Source organism: Macaca thibetana, chromosome 13 (assembly GCF_024542745.1).
Source record: "Macaca thibetana thibetana isolate TM-01 chromosome 13, ASM2454274v1, whole genome shotgun sequence".
Taxonomy (NCBI): domain Eukaryota; kingdom Metazoa; phylum Chordata; class Mammalia; order Primates; family Cercopithecidae; genus Macaca; species Macaca thibetana.
The window spans coordinates 63687517-63707461 of NC_065590.1; the positions used below are offsets into that span (position 1 = coordinate 63687517).

At 41.3% G+C, this 19945-nt stretch overlaps 1 protein-coding gene across 11 annotated transcripts in view; it reads left to right on the forward strand.

Annotated features, from left to right (window-relative positions):
- Positions 1-19945, forward strand: part of THADA (THADA armadillo repeat containing) — a 352471-nt gene that overhangs the window by 147119 nt on the left and 185407 nt on the right. For 9 of the 11 annotated variants that reach the window (XM_050754776.1, XM_050754774.1, XM_050754781.1 and 6 more), the window contains 2 exons: positions 7170-7259; positions 9322-9453. The exons of 1 other annotated variant lie outside the window; for it this stretch is intronic. In XM_050754776.1, the coding sequence (XP_050610733.1) occupies positions 7170-7259; positions 9322-9453 (222 nt within the window). The remainder of the gene's footprint in view (positions 1-7169; positions 7260-9321; positions 9454-19945) is intronic. One more of the 11 variants, XM_050754780.1, reaches the window with a different exon arrangement.

Sequence of the window (19945 nt, forward strand, 5' to 3'; positions counted from 1 at the left end):
CGCCTCGGCCTCCCAAAGTTCTGGGATTACAGGCGTGAGCCACCATGCCTGGGCATCCCTTGGTATAGTTGAGCATCCTTTCTACTGTTTCTTCTCCACTCATGTTTATCTTCTGTGAATTGCATTTTGATAGGTGTGTCTATTTTTATATTATTTGTCTTTTATTCAGTGATCACTTGAGTTCCCTTGTATATTCTGGATACTGATTATGTAATTCTTAAATATATGCATACAAATGTTCTCCCCATTTGTGGCCTATATTTTTATTTTAAATTTAAGAACCTTGTTATCCAGAGGGAGACACTATATCTTCCAGTGCTGTTCATTATATAAACATACTTGAATAGAGTCCAGAAAGTCCAGAACAAAGGGCAGTCAGTGCTTCACTTTGCAATAGTGACAGTGGCAGTAACTCATCTTGTCTCTCAACAGCATCTGTCTCCCATTTCTGGTGAAAATTCGGGTGAATTTTCCCATGAATACATCACACTGTTGGCTCCTTCAGTTAATCTAAGAGATAAGTTGGCACCAAATCCATTCAGTTCGTCTCATACAACATTTAATTAAGGTTACTACCAATAGGACACCAAGCAGCAGGATGAGCTCAGCTTTCAGTATTGACATCAACTATGCCTCCCAGCACCTCAGATCCAATCACTTGTACAAATCTCACAAATCAACAGGGTCTGTGGTAGAAACTCAAATGGCTGTCTTTTGAAGTTTTTGTATTGACCTTTCCATTTAGCCCAAGCCATTAAGCCAGGTACAGCAGAATGTATTAGTGATTGTACAGACTTTATCTTAACCTGTAGATTAGAAGTCTAAGAAAATTTTTCATTTATATTGTTATGACTTGCCCTGTGAATTGAAGCAAATCTGAATGGCTTTATGGGCTGAAGTGCTATCAGTGATGACCTTAGTTAAAATCAGTTGATACATTTTGTACCATGTTTTTAATTGAATGACTCTTATAGCAGGACTAACCAACCACAGGGTGTGCAAAAATAATGAGTTGCTTATACCTCTGGCAAGCTTCTGTGAATAGCCAAGCCTAACCCCATTTTGGAGAGATCTTCATAGTCATCTGAGAGCTATATGACCTCCTGGTGGTATTTCCTTAAACATTTGAAATTTGCCTACGACCACCCCTAAGGTGCAAATCACCGTGTTTGGTTGGGGGGAGAGTTAATGCCTGCTTTCACATACCTAGTACCCCTGTAAAGAAAGCATTTGTTTACAGTTTGGGGAGTTCCCTACATCAGCCGAGGAGCATATGTTAACAGTGCCTTCATCGTGGTCTAACAATCGGCTGGTAAATCTTAAAGTTTCTAGTTTAGTCCAAAGAATGTATTCTAGTCCTTGGTTTTGGAGGGACTGCTTAAGTGCAGTCATTCCAGCCTATCCTGTTTTGCCCACACCAACAGCTAAGTGGCGTTCAGCTGTCCCTTGCAATGATTGAGCTATGGCTATAGAAAAGGGAAGGGCATTCAGAGATATTGATGGGTGTTTTGCAAGGAAGGGTCAGGTGCTTGGAGCCAAGGCCATAACATATAGTTTCTGATAGACTTCTCAGTAAGGTTAAGGGGAAAGCAATCAAATTGTGCTTCAAGCCATCTGAGGTAGGCTCACAGACCCAGCAGTTGGTTAAATTCAATGTGTTCATGACAGTTTGGGGGAAGAGCAGAGCATTTCCCTTGGTGAGGAAGGCTCTAGGGGCAATTTCAAAAAACAGACACCATTAATGTTCTTCCTTCCATTGTACCTCCCGGGGTCTGAGATAGTCTCTTCCCAGGAGTCAAGGTTATTCTCTCTACTTCCTCAAAATCAGTTGTCCCATTTCAGTATTTATAACTTTGTCTTTTTTCCAGTTGCTCCCTACTTGCAACTAGACATTTTGTCTAGAATAGTCAGGTGCAAGAGGGACAAGGCATTTTTGTAAATCTTACAGAGAGCCTTTATATACTCATGGGCCACCTTAGGAAGACTCAGCAAGCTGTGTACTCAAGCAAGTAGTCATTATCTTATGATTTAGGACCAGATTAATCCTTTTAAGAGAATCCAGGTGGCTAAATAGAATTAAGTTAGAATTTCCTAGGGCGCTTTTGCCCAGGTTGCCACATGGAAGGTGTACTAACTAGGCTGCCTGGATTTGTCATTAGGGGAAAGAAAGAAGCATCATGCCAGGAATGCTCAGGGCAGAATCCCAAATTTTCAAAATAGGTTAAAAAAAACCCGTCATGCATTTCTTTTTCGTCGTTGTCTTTTTTTTTTTTTTTTGGTGGCAGGGTCTCGCTCTGTAGTCTTGGCTAGAGTGCAGTGGCACGATCTCAGCTCACTGCAACCTCCGCCTCCCAGGTTCAAGCAATTCTCTTGCATCAGCCTACTAAGTAGCTGGGATTACAGGCACATGCTACCTCAACTGGCTAATTTTTGTATCTTTAGTGCAGACAGGATTTCACCATGTTGGCCAGGCTGGTCTCGAACTCCTCAACTCAAGTAATCTGCTGTCCTCAGCCTCCCAAAGTGCTGGGATTGCAGGCGTGAGCCACCCCGCCCGGCTATTTCTTTTCTCTCTTTTTTTTTTTTGTTTTGAGACGGAGTCTCTTGTTGCCCAGGATGCAGTACAATGGCATGATCTTGGCTCACTGTAACCTCTGCCTGCCAGGTCCAAGTGATTCTCCTTCCTCAGCTTCCTGAGTAACTGGGATTACAGGCGTGCACCACCAGGCCCAGCTAATTTTGTGTTTTTTTTTTTTTAGTAGAGATGGGGTTTCTCCATGTTGGTCAGGCTGGTCTTGAACTCCCGACCTCAGATGATCTGCTCGCCTCGGCCTCCCAAAGTGTTGGGATTACAGGTGTGAGCCACTGCACCCAGCCCCGGCTATTTCTTTATGCTGTTTTAAAGCCTTGAAGTCAATGGAATTTAATTTTTATACATAGTAGTGAAACAGGAAAGGTTCCCTTGCCCCCTTCACAGGGTGTGTGATGGGATTGTAGCTCGCTTCTTTAGTGCCCCGTGCTCAAACCTGTAGGGGAACATACAGACAGGCAGGCTGTGGGGCTCCCACTCCACAGCAGTGTCTAGGGGTGAATGTTTACGGCTGAAGCCCCAGTGGGTTTGTGTTACAGGGTGCTCTTTCAGTTTAACTGTCCATAGGCAGCTTGTGTTCGTCAGCTCAATTAGATCCCCTGCCTTATCACAAGCACAGAGGGCTTTCTGTATCCCAAGATTTTTGCCTGGGTATACTGGAAGAATTTGATCACATGTAGGCTTGGAGAATTAGTGCAGGGTTTTATTGAGTGGAAGAAGCTCTCAGCAGATGGGGGAACCAGAAGGGAGATGGTTTTCCCCTGGATTTGGGCCACTCGGCGGCCTGTCTCTTTGACTGCCCTGGCCAAACTCCGCATTATTTCGCCAGGCGATGGCCTGCTGGCATGCCGGCCTGCTGGTGCCTGTTGGTATACTCTTGACATCCAGCTGCTTGTGTGTTCCTCCGCCCATGTGCTCCTCTTGACGTCCAGCCACTTGTGTGCCTGCGTGCTAGGGTTTCAGGGGATTTTATAGGCACAGGATAGGGGCATGGGAGGCCAGGGTGGTCTTGGGAAATGCAACATTTGGGCGTGAAGGCAGGAGTGCCCGTCTTCACCTAGGTCCATGGGCATAGGCCAGGGGTGGAGCCTTCACCAGGAACCTGCCCTCTTCCTCCCAGCACTTCCCTGCCTGCTTTCCATATCGGTGGGAGATTGGGATCCAGTTGTAATTTTGTCTATGTGGATAATCAGTTACCACACTACGTTTCTCTGTGATCTGCGGTATTAACTCTTTCACAAATCAAGATTTTATACATGTATTAATATATGTCTGCTCCTTTGCTTTCTATCCTATTTTACTGGCTTATTCATACCCAGAGTCCTTGAGTTTTATGGTATTTTTAGCTATCTGGATGAGTCCTCCAACCTCATTCTTCTTTAAGATTATCTTTGATACTCTTACTCTTGGTCCCTGATGTGTCTATATACATTTTAAAATCTACCTCTCAGGGCCGAGCGAAGTGGCTCCTGCCTGTAATCCCAGCACTGTGGGAGGCTGAGGTGGGCCAATCACCTGAGGTCAGGAGTTGGAGACCAGCCTGGCCAACATTGTGAAACCCCGTCTCTACTAAAAATATGAAAAATGAGCCAGATGTGGTGGCGTACACCTGTAATCCCAGCTACTCGGGAGGCTGAGGCACGAGAATTGCTTGAACCCAGGAGGCGGAGGTTGCAGTGAGCCGAAATTGCAGCACTGCACGCCAGCCTGGGCAACAGAGCAAGACTGTCTCAAAAAAAATAAATAAATAAAATGAAGTAAAATCAACTTCTCAGGTCACTTGCAGACACACAAACACATACACACCCACACACAATTACTGTTTTTATTGGAATTGCGTTGCATTTATAATAAGTTTGGGGAGAATGTCATCTTTATAATATGGAATCCTCTAATCTATGAGCATAGCACATCTCCTTTGTTTGTTTGTTTGAGACAGATTCTCACTCTATCACCCAGGCTGGAGTGCAATGACACGATCTTGGCTCACTGCAACCTCTGCCTCCCAGGTTCAAGTGATTCTCCTGCCTCAGCCTCCAGAGTAGCTGGGAATACAGGCATGCACCACCTCACCCGGCTAATTTTATGTATTTTTAGTAGAGACAGGGTTTCTCCATGTTGGTCAGGCTGGTCTTGAACTCCCAACCTCAGGTGATCCACCCAGCTCAGCCTCCCAAAGTGCTGGGATTACAGGTATGAGCCACTGCACCCAGCACCACATCTCCTTTTTAAGGCATATCTTTTTTTAAAAACATCTCCCTATTAAAAATATGAAATACCAATGTAGAAAAAAAAGAACCTTGATCTCTATCTCACATTATACACAAAAATTAATTTGAAATGGATCATAGACCTCAATGTAAAAGCTAAAACCATAAAGCTTCTAGAAGAAGACATACGATATGTTTCTTAGGTAGAGATTTCTTAGGCCATAGAAAGCATGAATCATAAAAGAAAAAAATTGATTAAATAGTGGACTTTGTCAAAAATTTTAAAATCTGCTCATCAAAAGACATTATTAAATAAGTTGGCAAGCCACAGACTAGAAGAATGTGTATGCCATGCATGTGTATGACCAAGGAAAAGCAACCTATTAAAAATGAGCAAAAATCTTGAACAGATACTTCACAAAGGGTCATACCAATGACCAAAGCACATGAAAAGTGTTCAACATCATTCGTCGTCAAGGAAATGCAAATCAAATTAATGGGAGATACACCATTGCGTATACCCACAAGGATGGCTACAAAGGAAGGAAAAACAAAACAACAACAAATGTTGAAAGGAATGTAGAAATCTCCATCAGAAATCTACCTTATTTTTGGGAGTGTAAAATGGTATAATTATTTTGGGAAACTGTCAGTTTCCTAAATGATTAGACATGTATTACAGTTTTACTCTCAGATATTAATTCAGGAGAAATGAAAACATGTTCTTAAAATGTCTTATATAAGAATTTTATAGCAGCTTTATTCATAATAGTAAAGAAAAAAGGAAAAAAAAAAAAGGTAAAGAACCCATGCCTGTCAAGAGGAAATCAATAAACATACAGATTCATGTAGTGGAATACTACTCAACAGAAAAAGAACCAGATTGATATGTTAAATAACATGGATAAATTTCATAAACTCAGGCCGGGCGCGGTGGCTCAAGCCTGTAATCCCAGCACTTTGGGAGGCCGAGACGGGTGGATCACAAGGTCAGGAGATCGAGACCATCCTGGCTAACCCGGTGAAACCCCGTCTCTACTAAAAAATACAAAAAACTAGCCGGGCGAGGTGGCGGGCGCCTGTAGTCCCAGCTACTCGGGAGGCTGAGGCAGGAGAATGGCGTGAACCCGGGAGGCGGAGCTTGCAGTGAGCTGAGATCCGGCCACTGCACTCCTGCCTGGGTGACAGAGCGAGACCCCGTCTCAAAAAAAAAAAAAATAATAATAATAATAATTTCATAAACTCTGTGCTGAGTGAAAAAAGCGAGACAAAAAAATGTGTTATTATATTTATACGAAATGCTAGAATAGACAAAACCAAACTGTGATGATAGAAAGCAAATCAGAGGTTCCTTTGTGGGGCAGGAGTTTGCTGGGAAGGGGCATGGAGGATCTTTGTGGGATGATGGAAATTTTCTGAGTCTTCATAGGGGTGTGGAGTACGAGTGTATGTGTTTGTGGGTCGAATGGTACACTTGATCAGAGCATTTTGTTGTGTGTAAAAACGTTTCAATTTTTTAAAAATGCAATACTCTGGATTTCAGTTAATAGGAACATAACATGTAGAGTTGATAAAAATGGGTAGGTTAGGGAATATTTATGTCACCCCTTCAGAGTAATTCTTTAATAGTTACGGAGACCGTATGTTCCTAAATGCCATATTTAGCTTGAGCTTTTTGGTCAGTGGTGCAGTCTGAGGAGCTATTTTACTTTCATAGTTCAAGAGAAGTTTTTATAAAGTTGAAAAAGATAATTCAGCAAGCATTGGATTTCCAGAACTTCACATGCCAAGACTGTGCTTCTCACAACCGTACTCCAAACCAGTGGTTCTCAATCAGGGGCCATTTTGTCCCACAGGGTATGTTTGGCAATGTCTAAAGACATTTTCATTGTCATGATTGTTGGGGAGGGGTGTTGTGCTGCTAGCATCTAGTGAGTAGAAGCCACGGAGGGTGCTAAACATCCCACAATGCGTAGGACGGCCCCCTGAAACAAAGAGTTATTTGGTCCAAACTGTCATTGGTGCCAGGGTTGGGAAAGTTTGTTCTAGACCTGCCCTTATAACTGAAGCTGAGTCAGTGTCAGTCAATCAGATGTTGACTCTATTTATGGTTCAAATCAATTGTGGAAACTTGGCGTTTGCACAGATTACATATTTCTTCCCTGATAGAATTTCGTATCAAATATTTGTAAACATGCATAAATTTTGAGATAAAAGTTCATGGATTGAGAGCACTTCAGAAATCAAAATTATCATTTATGTTGATTGTTAAACAAATAACTGTACTTATCTTCCTTTTTTAAAAAAAGGCTTTATTATCAGATCAAAGGGAATAAATGGTAATAACTTTTTTCCTCCTTCTTTCCCAGAATGACAGGGAGAGAGTTTTTCTCTCGTTTCCCAGAACTCTATCCTTTTCTTCTCAAACAGTTGGAAACTGTAGCCAATGCAGTAGACAGGTAAGAAGAGAATTGGGTGGGGCAAAATGAACTCAAGGATGTGAATTACCTTAGTAATTGAGATTTTCCCTTTAGGCAACTGTTTTTAATACAGTTCTTCCCTTTTTAAAATTTGTTTAAATGTTTTCCTTGAGACAGGGTCTTTCCCTGTCTTTTAATACAGTTCTTCCCTTTTTAAAAATTTGTTTAAATGTTTTCCTTGAGACAGGGTCTTTCCCTGTCACCCAAGCTGGGGTACAGTGGTGACCACCACTCCCTGCCCATTTTTGTATTTTTTGTAGAGATAGGGTTTCACCATGTTTCCAGGCTGGTCTCAAACTCCTGAGCTCAAGCAGTCTGCCCACCTGGGCCTCTCAAAGTGTGGGGATTACAGGCTTGAGCCACTGTGCATGGTCAGACTGCTTCCTTGTAATAAAATTGACTTTTTATTAAAGTACTTTTTTATAATTATATCATATTGCTTGATTCTCTATAGTAAATTTGTACCTGAAAAGTTGTGTAAAATCCTGTCTTTATATTTTAAAAATCCTATTTTATGTTAAATTTTATCAAACTTAATTCCATTTTCAGTGGTATAGAAACTAGAAATCACATGGTGATTTCTTCTATTATGGATTATTTTCTTCCAATTTTTAAAAAAATCTGTGTTTACATATTGAGTTTGCTTTATGCATACCTGTCATTATATTACTGGCTTGTTGCAACTTACCATTGTGAAACTATAGCAATTAGCTGACTAATATGATCACTTGTATTCAGAAATGGTTCTGGTCTACCTGAGCGAAACTGGCCAGTGTCCTTGGAAACACAGAGCAAGGCCATTACGAGGGCTTCCAGTCTTATAGTTCACCATTGTCTTAAAAATCACATTCTAGCTGGCGCAGTGGTTCACGCCTATAATCCCAGCACTTTGGGAGGCCGAGGCAGGTGGATCACCTAAGGTCAGGAGTTCGAGACCAGCTTGGCCAACATGGCAAAACCCCATCTTTATTAAAAATACAAATATTAGCCAGGCGTGGTGGTGCATACCTGTAATCCCAGCTACTTGGGAGGCTGAGGCAGGAGAATCACTTGAACGCAGGAGGCAGAGGTTGGCGTGAGCTGAGATCTTGCCACTGTACTCCAGTCTGGGCGCTACAGAAGAAGGCTTCATCTCAAAAAAACAAACAAAAACACACACACACACACATTCTAAAGCTGGTAGTGGAATTTTTAGTATGTACTTCATAAAGCATGTGTTTTGTATTTTTCCTATAATTTTGCACTTGGTATGAATGTACACTAATTGTCTATAATTAGAAAACAAAAGTAATGAATTTTACTTCTGTTTATGATGTATTTGCTCACATTAGTAGTTTATGCAAATATGCTTTTCTGACATTTAGTGACTGTTCATGCTTTCTTAAATACATTTGGATGTTGAAAGTTTCACATTTCATACCCTGGAACAGGCACCTCTCTACTATAGGAACAATTCTAATTAAAGTAGCGTACTCTAATTATGCAAATGATTAGCTTTGAGAAGAGGATCCTGTACAAAAGCCCAATTCCCTGTTTTGCTAGCAGTTTTTTCTTATTATGTACATTTGGGAGATAAGAAGTGAACATAGAAAAAAAAAAGAAAAGAAAAAGGGAAAACTATCCCCTTGATTGTGGAGTCTCACTTTATATACATATTTTTTTTTTTTGAGATGGAGTCTCACTCTGTCACCCAGGCTGGAGTGCAGTGGCACGATCTTGGCTTACTGCAGCCTCAGCCTTCTGGGTTCAAGTGATTCTCCCACCTCAGCCTCCTGAGTAGCTGGAATTACAGGTGTGCGCCGCCACACCCAGCTAATTTTTTGTATTAGTAGAGATGACGTTTTACCATATTGGCCAGGCTGGTCTTGAACTTCTGACCTCAGGTGATCCACCTGCCTTGGCCTCCCAAAGTGCTGGGATTACAGGCAGAAGCCACCGTACCTGGCCATATACATAATTATTTCATGAGAGACATGTTTGAAGGAGGAGTGCTTCACTACCTAAATGTGAAATCTTTTATGTGTAATAATTGTTTTTTCAGTGATATGGGAGAACCAAATCGTCATCCAAGCATGTTTCTCTTACTTTTGGTGTTGGAGAGACTCTACCCTTCTCCGATGGATGGTACTTCTTCTGCTCTCAGCATGGGACCTTTTGTTCCCTTCATTATGAGGTAGTGTCATGCTGTGTGGAAATGGTCAAGGTGGACGTGGAAGTTTTATGGGAATATTTTATCTTGTTCTTATTTCGGAAGCTATTTTATATATATATATATATATATGTATGTATATATAACTGTCATATATATATTTTTTATATATATATATATTTTTTTTGAGATGGAGTCTCGCTCTGTCACCCAGGCTGGAGTGCAGTGGTGCGATCTCAGCTCACTGCAAGCTCCGCCTCCTGGGTTCACACCATTCTCCTGCCTCAACCTCCCAAGTAGCTGGGGCTACAGGCGCCTGCCACCATTCCTAGCTAATTTTTTGTATTTTTAGTAGAGACGGGGTTTCACCGTGTTAGCCAGGGTGGTGTCAATCTCCTGACCTTGTGATCCGCCCACCTCGGCCTCCCAAAGTGCTGGAATTACAGGCATGAGCCACCACGCCCGGGCATATTATATATATATTTATTTATGTATATATAAACCTATTGTATATATTATATATAAAACTATTATATATTATATATAAAACTTTTGTATTTAAGTATTTTTTATATATACATATATATAAAAAACTATTTTATACACACACGCGCGCACACACACACACACACACACACACACAATACTTTGAGCGGGGTCTTGTGAAAGCAGAGGCTTGGGTTTTCTTGTCATTGCCCCCAGTATTTCAGAGGAAGGTGCTTATATCATGGGTACAGGATCTCATTAGAACCTGTGTAAGTAATGTTTTCCTTGAGCCCTGTCTGCTCCAAGGCAGGTGGGTGGATGGTGTTGATAGAAGATACTCTTTTTGAAAAACATGGCCCCGTGTTTGCGTTATTCCTGTGTTGAGCCTGGCCAGCACGGGGCAGGCTTGGTTCTGGTATATATCTTCTGTCCATGGGTTCAAGAGGACATCAGGACATCTGACTCTTCACTCTGGAGGAGTCTGCGAGGTGGTGCAATGGGTGGCATGTAAATGCTAATGCCATGTGGCATGAATTCCCACTCATCTTCTCTTTCAAGCTTGTAGTACCTGAAAAAAGCCATGAATATAGAGTATTCATGGAATAATATAACAGAGTTCTCTTCTTTTAGAGCCTTTTACCACTTCTTATGTTACATCTTTTCAGGCATTTGCCATCTTCTGATTACTTTGTTCATTTTGGATCAAAGGCCTAAATATGTAGGCCTCCAAGAAGTATTAAAATTTTCTCATGAAACCTTTCAGAAACCTGTCGTATTAGTTAGCTCTTACCTTTCTGCTTACCTCTTGACAAAACAGTACCTTCATTTTTGTGTTTCTACCAAAAATTGAAATGGCTTTGGGGCAGAAGCGTAAGAAACTAAACTCAAGAGAGTGTTTCTTATGTATGTGGTGTCCTGGGTTCCACTTCCTTGTTTCACAGAGCTGACTTATGCATTTTAATGTGAGAAAACCATTAAACATGAGATTCTGGCATGTGCTTGCTGGAGCTATTTGTTTGCCCCAAGCCCTGGCTGTGGCTGTGTTATCTTTGATCACAGAGATGACTCATGCAGACTGGTTTTTGTTTCCTGATATACAAAGTTACCAATCTCCTTCATCTAGCATTTGGTGATTCATTTTGGGAATTTGGGTGGTAAATTTTACTTTCAGGGGCCTTAAAAATTGTTCTTTCATGAATAACTGGAAAGAACTAAGAAATGTTTTCAGAAAGTTGATGCAAGGAGGAAAGGCATGTGCACAGCATTGCAGTTTACATTAGAAACAGAGATTTGCTTTAGAACCTGTCCTCTGTCTTAAGAATGTTGAATTTGTAGAAGCTTTTTACTACTCAATCTGTTGTTCATTGCATCCTAGAAATAATAAATTACTACATCAAAAGTACCTTTCCAAAATGTTGCTTAGTTTACATATAACCAGAATGCTGATACTACTCATTATGTTCAAAGTATCTGTTTTTTTTTTGTTTTTTTGTTTTTTTTTTTGGAGACGGAGTCTCGCTCTGTCGCCCAGGCTGGAGTGCAGTGGCCGGATCTCAGCTCACTGCAAGCTCCGCCTCCCGGGTCTACGCCATTCTCCTGCCTCAGCCTCCCGAGTAGCTGGGACTACAGGCGCCCGCCACCTTGCCCGGCTAGTTTTTTGTATTTTTTAGTAGAGACGGGGTTTCACTGTGTTAGCCAGGATGGTCTCGATCTCCTGACCTCGTGATCCGCCCGTCTCGGCCTCCCAAAGTGCTGGGATTACAGGCTTGAGCCACCGCGCCCGGCCCAAAGTATCTGTTATATAAAACAAAGATTGCATTAATATAGAAGATTTAAATATTGCTTTGAAGCCAGTGTACGTAGGGCATCATTTGTTAACCTCTAAAAATACAAAGTAAGAAGTTTGCAATCAGTCTATTCTTCCAGTGAAAATGCTGCGGTTTGTAGTTGCTTTCTTCCAGTAAGTAAGGTGCTCTATGAAGTAGATTCATAGAACATCACCAACAGCAGAAGTGCCACCAACCAAGATACAAGGCTATTTTTGTGTAACAGAAAGAGCACATCTATCACTCCTGACAAGCCCTGCACTCTTGGGTTCAAATTCTAGCTCTGTAACTGCCTTGCTCTCTGAACCTCAATTTCCGCAATGGGCAAATGAGGGTGGTAACACCTCTTCTCAGAGTCACTGTAACCAAAATGCCCTGTAAGCAGAAGTACCACCATTGATTCCTTAAGTACAGAGTCTAGGCTCTGACTTATTGAGTGTCCATGTGTGTTATAGAACCGTGTTTCTAAAACTTCAAGATGTAAACATACCACTTGGCGATCATATAAATTCTGATTTCAGTAAATCTGTGGTGAGGCCTGAGAGTCCAACTTTCAAATGGTCTTCCAGGTAATGCCAGTGCTGCTGGTCTGTAGATCACATTTTGAATAGCAAAATTAAACTTGGGATATTAAATTTAATACCATCACACACACATGCACACATACAGTTTCAACAAGCTAGACAGCAGTAGCTTATTAAAATTGGTTAGGCAATTTAAGGGGTTTATTAAGAAGTAGATTTTGACCCAGGAATGCAGAAAACAAAGTGTTCTGAGTAGAGAAGTCAGTAGGAAGTAGACCAACCTTTGTTGAGCCCCATCTTTCTGCCAAGTAGTGAACTGGGCATTTTGCTTACAGTGACTCTGAGGTGTTATCACCTTCATTTGCCCGTTGAGGAAATTGAGGTTCACAGAGCAAGGCAGTTACAGAGCTAGAATTTGAACCCAAGAGTGCAGAACTTGTCAAGAGTTTTAGATGTACTCTTTCTGTTACACCAAAATAACCTTGTATTTTGGTTGCCTTTTGAATAGCCAGTAACTTAGCTACACTGAATGACCTATAGGGTCTGAAATGGATGCAACTGGGAGAGATGAGGAGCCTATATCCACAGTTGGTGCATCTGAATACAGGCTGTCTTCTGGATATAGATGTAATGTCTCTACCAGTGGTGGGATCTGTTCCTTATTTTGCTTTTCCTGTAGGAAAAGTGGCTGATTGGATTGGTTAACCACATGTGGCACATGGTGACAATCGCCTGTGGCTATAGGATTGGTTTGTGGCCAGATACAGAGGAAGCCTGACTCTTCTTTCTTGGCCACCTTCTATGGTAAAGTGGAAGGCCCTAGATTTAGTTAGTTTGGGGTTTCATCAGCCTACCACAGGGACAACTCCTGCTACCCCAAAATGTTCACTGGTGAGGTGAACTATAAATAGATTTTTTAAAAAGAGTGAATGTGATAAAACTGTATGCATTTGATTTAGATGACCTCTGAGAAAATTATTCATGAAGAAAGTGAAAGGCTGATCATAAAACCTATCATTCCAGGCAGTGTTTGTGATCCTGATTGTGATGAAGGGTGGGCTGTTTTGACTTGGGGTAATAGCTAAAAAGATGGATGGGTGTATGTACAGTGGATCAACAGTGTTTTATTTTTGTACCATTGTTAAGGGTAATTTATGTACTTCGAAGAGTTCTCATCGGGCTCATGGATACTATGAGTTTGGCTAAAGAAAAAAGTTTCAGTTTGTGGGAGTAGTGCAAAGGTTGCTCTGACTGCTAAAAGTGAATTGCACAATGAGAAGAAGATTAAAAGCGCCAACGACAGCTTTTTGTTTCCCTTTGATCTTTGTCTACTTACCTGCTATTTCCTTCCTCTCTGTAAGGTATTTGTAAGTATTATATGTAGTTTTACTCCTTTATCCCATGTTTAAGAGTATGTCTAAGCTTATTTCTCTGTTGATTTTCTTCATTGATTTAAGTCTTAGAAGTTACTGATTTGGATTTTCCAAAGTTATACATGTATGGCATTATGATTGTTGCATCCTCTTGGGTCAGAATTTATAATGTCAATCCCAACATCTTGTATACAACTTTTTAAAAGTCCAGTGTATTTTATGTTCTGATGTTGTGCTGCATCCAGATACATAGCCCTTTACCATGTGAATGTAATGCCTTCAATTTAAGACCATTAATTCATTCTTCAGTTCAGATACCACAAAGCAGAGTGATTCATGCTTTACAAAGAACCTTGACTGGCTCTCTGAATGCAGCTCACCAAGGCCTGCTTCTCTGGGCTTTCTAGAGTCTAGAAAGTCTTTTCAGAGGCCAAAAAGTCCCTGGGCATGCATTTCTGAGTTCCCTTTCACAAGCAAGTTTCAAGTTCCAATAGAAGAGCTCTAAGTAACCACATATGCCTCAAACCTAGGACCATTGAGTCCTGAACAAAGACCCAGGAGGACTTAGACGAATCAGGTCTCTGAGTCCTGAGCCCTTGTTCAGGACTCTGTCGCCCTAGGTTTGAGGCATATGTGGTTACCTAGAGCTCTTCGATTGGAACTTGAAACTTGCTTATGAAAGGGAACTCAGAGATGCATGCCCAGGGACTTTTTGGCCTCTGAAAATACTTTCTAGTCACTAACTGTGACACTTGGATAAGGCTCTTTACCCTCTCTACACCAGTGTGGTTACTTGTATGTATGAGAGTTTCAGTTAAGACGGAAAGTGCCTTCTATTGCAGATAACTGAGATCTGATTAGTACTTGTAGGAGAAATCCCTTCACTGCCCCCTTTGAGGCACTTTTTAAAGGATCTCTCCTACTTGCAGCCCCCTTTCCCTGTCCCTGCCCACCTTTTTTGTTTGTTTATTTTCACTGCAGATGACTTTAGTACATTTTTTTTACCCCAATCCATTTAGTCATTGTTCTCTTTAGACAAGTTTTCAGTGAAATCTCCTTTCCTTTTCCCTTCTCCTTTCCTTTCTTGCTTTTTTAGAGAGCTAGGATCCCACTATGTTGCCCAGATGGACCTTGAATTCCTGAGCTCAAGTGATTCTCCTGCTTCAGCCTCCCGAGTAGCTGGGACTACAGGTGCACACTACTGTGCCTGGCTTGCTTTTCTTTTCTCTGAGTTTTTTTTTTTTTTTTTTTTTTTTTTGAGATGGAGTCTCACTCTGTTGCCCAGGCTGGAGTGCAGTGGCGCGATCTTGGCTCACTGCAACCTCCGCCTCCTGCGTTCAAGTGATTCTCGTGCGTCAGCCTCCTGAGTAGCTGGGACCACAGGTACATGCCACCACAGGTGCATGCCACCATGCCCAGTTAATGGCAGAAACCACAATTCCTTTTGTGTCAACCTAAATAAGTTTTGTATTTTTACTAGAGATGGGGTTTCATCATATTGGTCAGGCTAGCCTGGAACTCCCAGCCTTGAGCCCACCTCAGCCTTTCAAAGTGCTAGACTTACTTGCAGGCATGAGCCACCGATATTGAAATACAAATAGCAATACAATTTTTTTTTTTTTTTTTTTTTTTTATATACAGAACCTTGCTCTGTCGCCCAGGCTGGAATGCAGTGGCATGATCTCGGCTCACTGCAACCTCTGCCTCCCGGGTTCTAGCAATTCTCCTGTCTCAGCCTCCTGAGTAGCTGGGACTACAGGCATCCACCACCACACCCGGCTAATTTTTGTATTTTTTTAAGTAGAGATGGGGTTTCACCATATTGGTCAGGCTGGTCTCGAACTCCTGACCTCAGGTGATCCACCTGCCTCGGCCTCCCAAAGTGCTGGGATTACAGGTGTGAGCCACCACACCTGGCCAGCAATACAATCTTAACTAAACATGTGGCAGTAGAAATCATCCAGAGGAACCTATTCAATGGAAACTGTTTTGGTTGAAATATGGAACTCTAGCCAGTAATCACAGCATTGGAAAATATGTTTTATGTATTTTTAAAATATTTAATGGAATCTTTTGATTTTTACCAGCCTTAAAAAAGAGGGAGTTGGAGGTGCAAAAACTTAAGAGTTTGTTGACCTTTTAAGCCTATGGCATTGGGAAATGACATTGACTCCTTTCCTTTTCCTTGAAAGTTACAAAAATTGAGAGATTATCACTTTGCTCCTTACTGAAATTATGAAGTTGAAAGACCTTATTTTCCATGGCATAGAGTTGGGGTTTTTGCAGTAGACAATAGTTGCCTTCTACTTTCATTTGTGATTATAATACTGGAAACTGTTCTTCAAGGCTTCACATTACGTTTCTATCTGCTCTGTTTTCCCAGAATCCTTGTGATGAATAGAGAACAAGTTTGCTTCATAGAGAGATAAATGGGGCAAACAGTGATTAAAATAACTGCTGAGAAGTAATGCCCTCATCACTTTCTCTCTACTTCAGCTCCTAATCACCTCTCCCTTTGAATGTCTGTAACGTTTGTTACTTAATCTCCTTATCTTGCCATTCACCATTACTATGCCATTCTGTAATACTCAATGCTTATTCTTGCAAAATAAATCTTACTTTCCTTCCATGCAGAAGCAGCTGTGGGGTTCTTTCATTTGTTTATTTTTTGTTACCTTCCTCTGCCTTGCCCCAGTTTGGGCACAGAGTTAAATTGAGTAACAGAAAAATGAAATTAATTTGAAAGAGACTTTTTGTGTTGGATAAGTCTATGTATCTATGAAGTACTCAAGGGACCTCTTGTCTTACAATATTGGAGCCACATTTTGTTCCCACCAGTTACTATTTTTATAGAAAAGAGGCTCTGCTGGGTTCTGTGTTTTACCTGGACTTTAAGGAGTCTTGGGTTCGAATAAGAGCTCTGACATTTGCTTTTATTGTGACTTCACCTCTCTGACCCTCCATTTCCTTTTCTATCGCATTAAGGTATTGAACTGGATGTTACCTGGATTCTCTCTGGCCTCAGGAACCTCTGGCTGCCTTCCTGCACTGTGAACTTGCCTCCTCTGACTGCCTTCCAGTGAGCCACTATAGAGGCCCACCTTACAACTACCCTGTTGCAGGCTTTAGAACCAAATGAGAGGACCCTGGATTGATAAGAATTGAAGTAGAGGGGAGGTGCCATTTTTCTGTTCAAGGTTATGGAATTACAGACAAGCCAAAACATGTTGGGGAAAGCCTCCCAGGTTAACGTAGGGTGAATGGAGGAGCCATGTAGGAGAGCAGCCTCTGTGTGTTTCAGGCCATAGATCTATATAATGGGGATAATTCTGCTTACAAAATAGAAAATAAAAGCTTCCTGGTTTGCTTATTAAGAAAAATGCTAGCAAGAGGAAGGGGTTGATAGGCAGTATAATGGTGATAGAGAGAGAAACTTTTTCAAGCCATGCTTTGTCTCTGTCAGTAAGCCAGAGGAAAGACTCTGAAGTCAGATGTAGTTGAGGCAATAGAAAAAGAGCATTGTGTCCTGTGAGGGAGGACACATCCCTGCACCAAGATGAATGACAGCCTTGGAGGCAAGTGAGCCCAGTACCATGTCAGTAATTTTTGGGAAAGGAGGGTTGGGAATGTTGTGCCAGGAGCCTACAGAAGGATTTTTCAGAAGAGAGGGATAAAGGCATATTTTATTAGTGACCAGAGAGTTGTGTTGATATTGACTGCTTTTTACTGAATTATTAAAATATATCACTTGGGAGTTCTTTGCACTTTATTCACTGTGCACTAATAAGGATTCCCTAAACATGTCAGAAAATAAACAGAGATGCTTTCCTAAAGAATGGTTATAATAGATAACTTTTTATTGTCCCAATTTCCCAAAGAATCTTGAACAGAGTTGCCTGGAGAGAGAGTACAGGAGTCTCCAAGCCTTGCTCATTACAAGTAGAAACACCCTGAGAAATAGGGCTTTGCCAGTACTGTTAACATAGAACTTCCTCCCCTGGCCAGCACTCCACCTGGTCTGTGGTTACTGCTGAATTCCATGAGGTTCAGAGAAGGGAATTATAGGAAAGGAGTATGCTCCCACCCTTCCCCCACTGCCCAGCCATCCTAATCTGCTAACAGTTGTTGGGTGAAAAAAGGGATCTGCTACCCCATCAATCTGTGGAAACCCTGGCCCCTTGGTTTCACTAGTGTGACGTCTGATACCAGGTCAGGCTTGGGACCAGATTGTTGAGGCACAGGTGTTCAGTGCTGCTCAGTTTTCTTCTTGGTTTATAGGCCAAAATTGTAAAACATGTAAATGCCCCCAGTGTTATCTTCCACAGGGTATTTGTATATTACAAATACATACATTTTGAAATAAAGCAGTAAAACTCTAATGGTGGCATTTTAGGCCTTATATAGGGAGGATCTAGAAGCAGAGATTGGAAAGTTGTTCCTTAATGCTGGGGAAATCACATTGTTTGGGCAGCTACGTACTCTGCCTCCTTTTTACTGTGCCTAGCACTTTATTTGGAGGGCTGTACTCAGGGCCCTCTGAATTTCTGAATTCTACCCAGGGTAGCTGAGGTTTAGCGTGTAGCATGAAATTATGTTTTGTATTATGTGTCTTTTTTTGCAGATAGTTCTGGCATAAAAAGATACCGCGTCATCTGTCACCAGTTTTTATCTGTTAGTTCCCAGATAGGGACCTGGCCAACTTCATTTCTGGTGCCAGATCTCTTTAAGACCATTTTCTAAATATGTTTTTGAGCAGAAGGAATGAGGAGTTCACCTCCTATGGAATGCATTGACAAAGCAAACTAGAAAAACAGAACTTGTAGGGACCAGCTTTTCTTCAGTGTTATCTGTTATGCCAGTAGGCCAGTTCAGGTCATGTTAGAACAAGTGATTTGATCAGCACACAGTCCCATTCTTAGATGAAATTTCTGACAATGATGATAATCTGTGGCCTATTGCTGCCATTCATACTAGAAGTTAGAAGCTCATCAGTTAATTGATTAACCAAGTGTTTGTTAAACATTCATTGTATACCTAGCTAGTGTTAGGTCTTGGGTAAGATGCAAAGTAAAGAAAAAGGTCTTTATCCTTAAAGAACTTACCGTCTAGCTAATAAGGTAAAATACATGCTTGTGAACCTGATGTCGTGTATATTAACCACTTAATTATATGACATGTACACTAAGGACTGAGGCCTGCAAAAAAGGGCAAGAGCATCAGTGGGTTGGAGAAGTCCAGGAGGCTTTCCCAAATAGCAAGGCAGAAAGAAATGTGGGAGTTCAGTCGGCCATCTCAGGGACTTTTAGAAATCACCCTTGGTGATTAACAAGTCATGTGAGAGGAGTGAAAAGTCAGGGGGAATCCAACAAGGGGAAGATTGTGATGGAGAGTTTTATGATTCATAACTTGGAAGGCATCGTAAAGAGCTCTGCTTCCACTTGAACCAAGGGCGACCCAGGAAATTCACAAAATAAATGGTTTGCTGTTTAACAGGAGAAACCATTGATGGTGCATCTTTGGTAACTTTAATAAAAAACAGCATTTGTCCTGAGTGTTGCATTTAAGTCTTGTGAAAGTAATGAATTGTAGTGGGAAAAAAATTTACATTTAGTAATACTTAACATTTTAAAGTATCTTAACAGTGTTTTTCCATACAGAACTTTTATTACCTTGTTCTTAAACTGTTTCTCAAAAATTGTAGCAAAGATGTTCCGCAGGCATTTTTAATGCTGAATTAAAGGATTTCACATTACCAAGCCCCAAATGCTGACTAATAGGCAGTCATCCTACACAGCAGGGAGCATTTTAGATCAAAAATGTATTTTTTTCTTCCACAAGAAAATATGAATTGGGAAATAGAATAAGAAGGTAAAGATAAATTATAGAAGGCTTCAAATGAGGACAAGGAAAAATAATGACATAGCATGTTTCGGTTAGGTTTCTCTGGCTGGAATAGGTTTTCCCTTTCCCTCTGGGCCTTGGTCCTCACCCTTCTGTTTCTTTCCAGTCTTCTAGTAAAAACAAGCTACATACGTTACATCAGCTGCTCAGGATACCTTCACCCTCACGTCCTTTTACTTTTTCCTTCCTCACTCACTTTGAACATTGTGACTTCTGACTGTTCGTCTTGCCTCCCTTCCAACCAGTTACAGACATTCTCTTCTCCACCATTTATTCTTCTCTGTCACTTTATATTGTGATCACTCTTCATCACCAGTTCATCCTTCCATTAAGTGTATTTACTGAGGGCCTACTTTGTGCCCTTGCTCAATCCAACACCCCTACTCTCATCACCTCTCATTTGCAA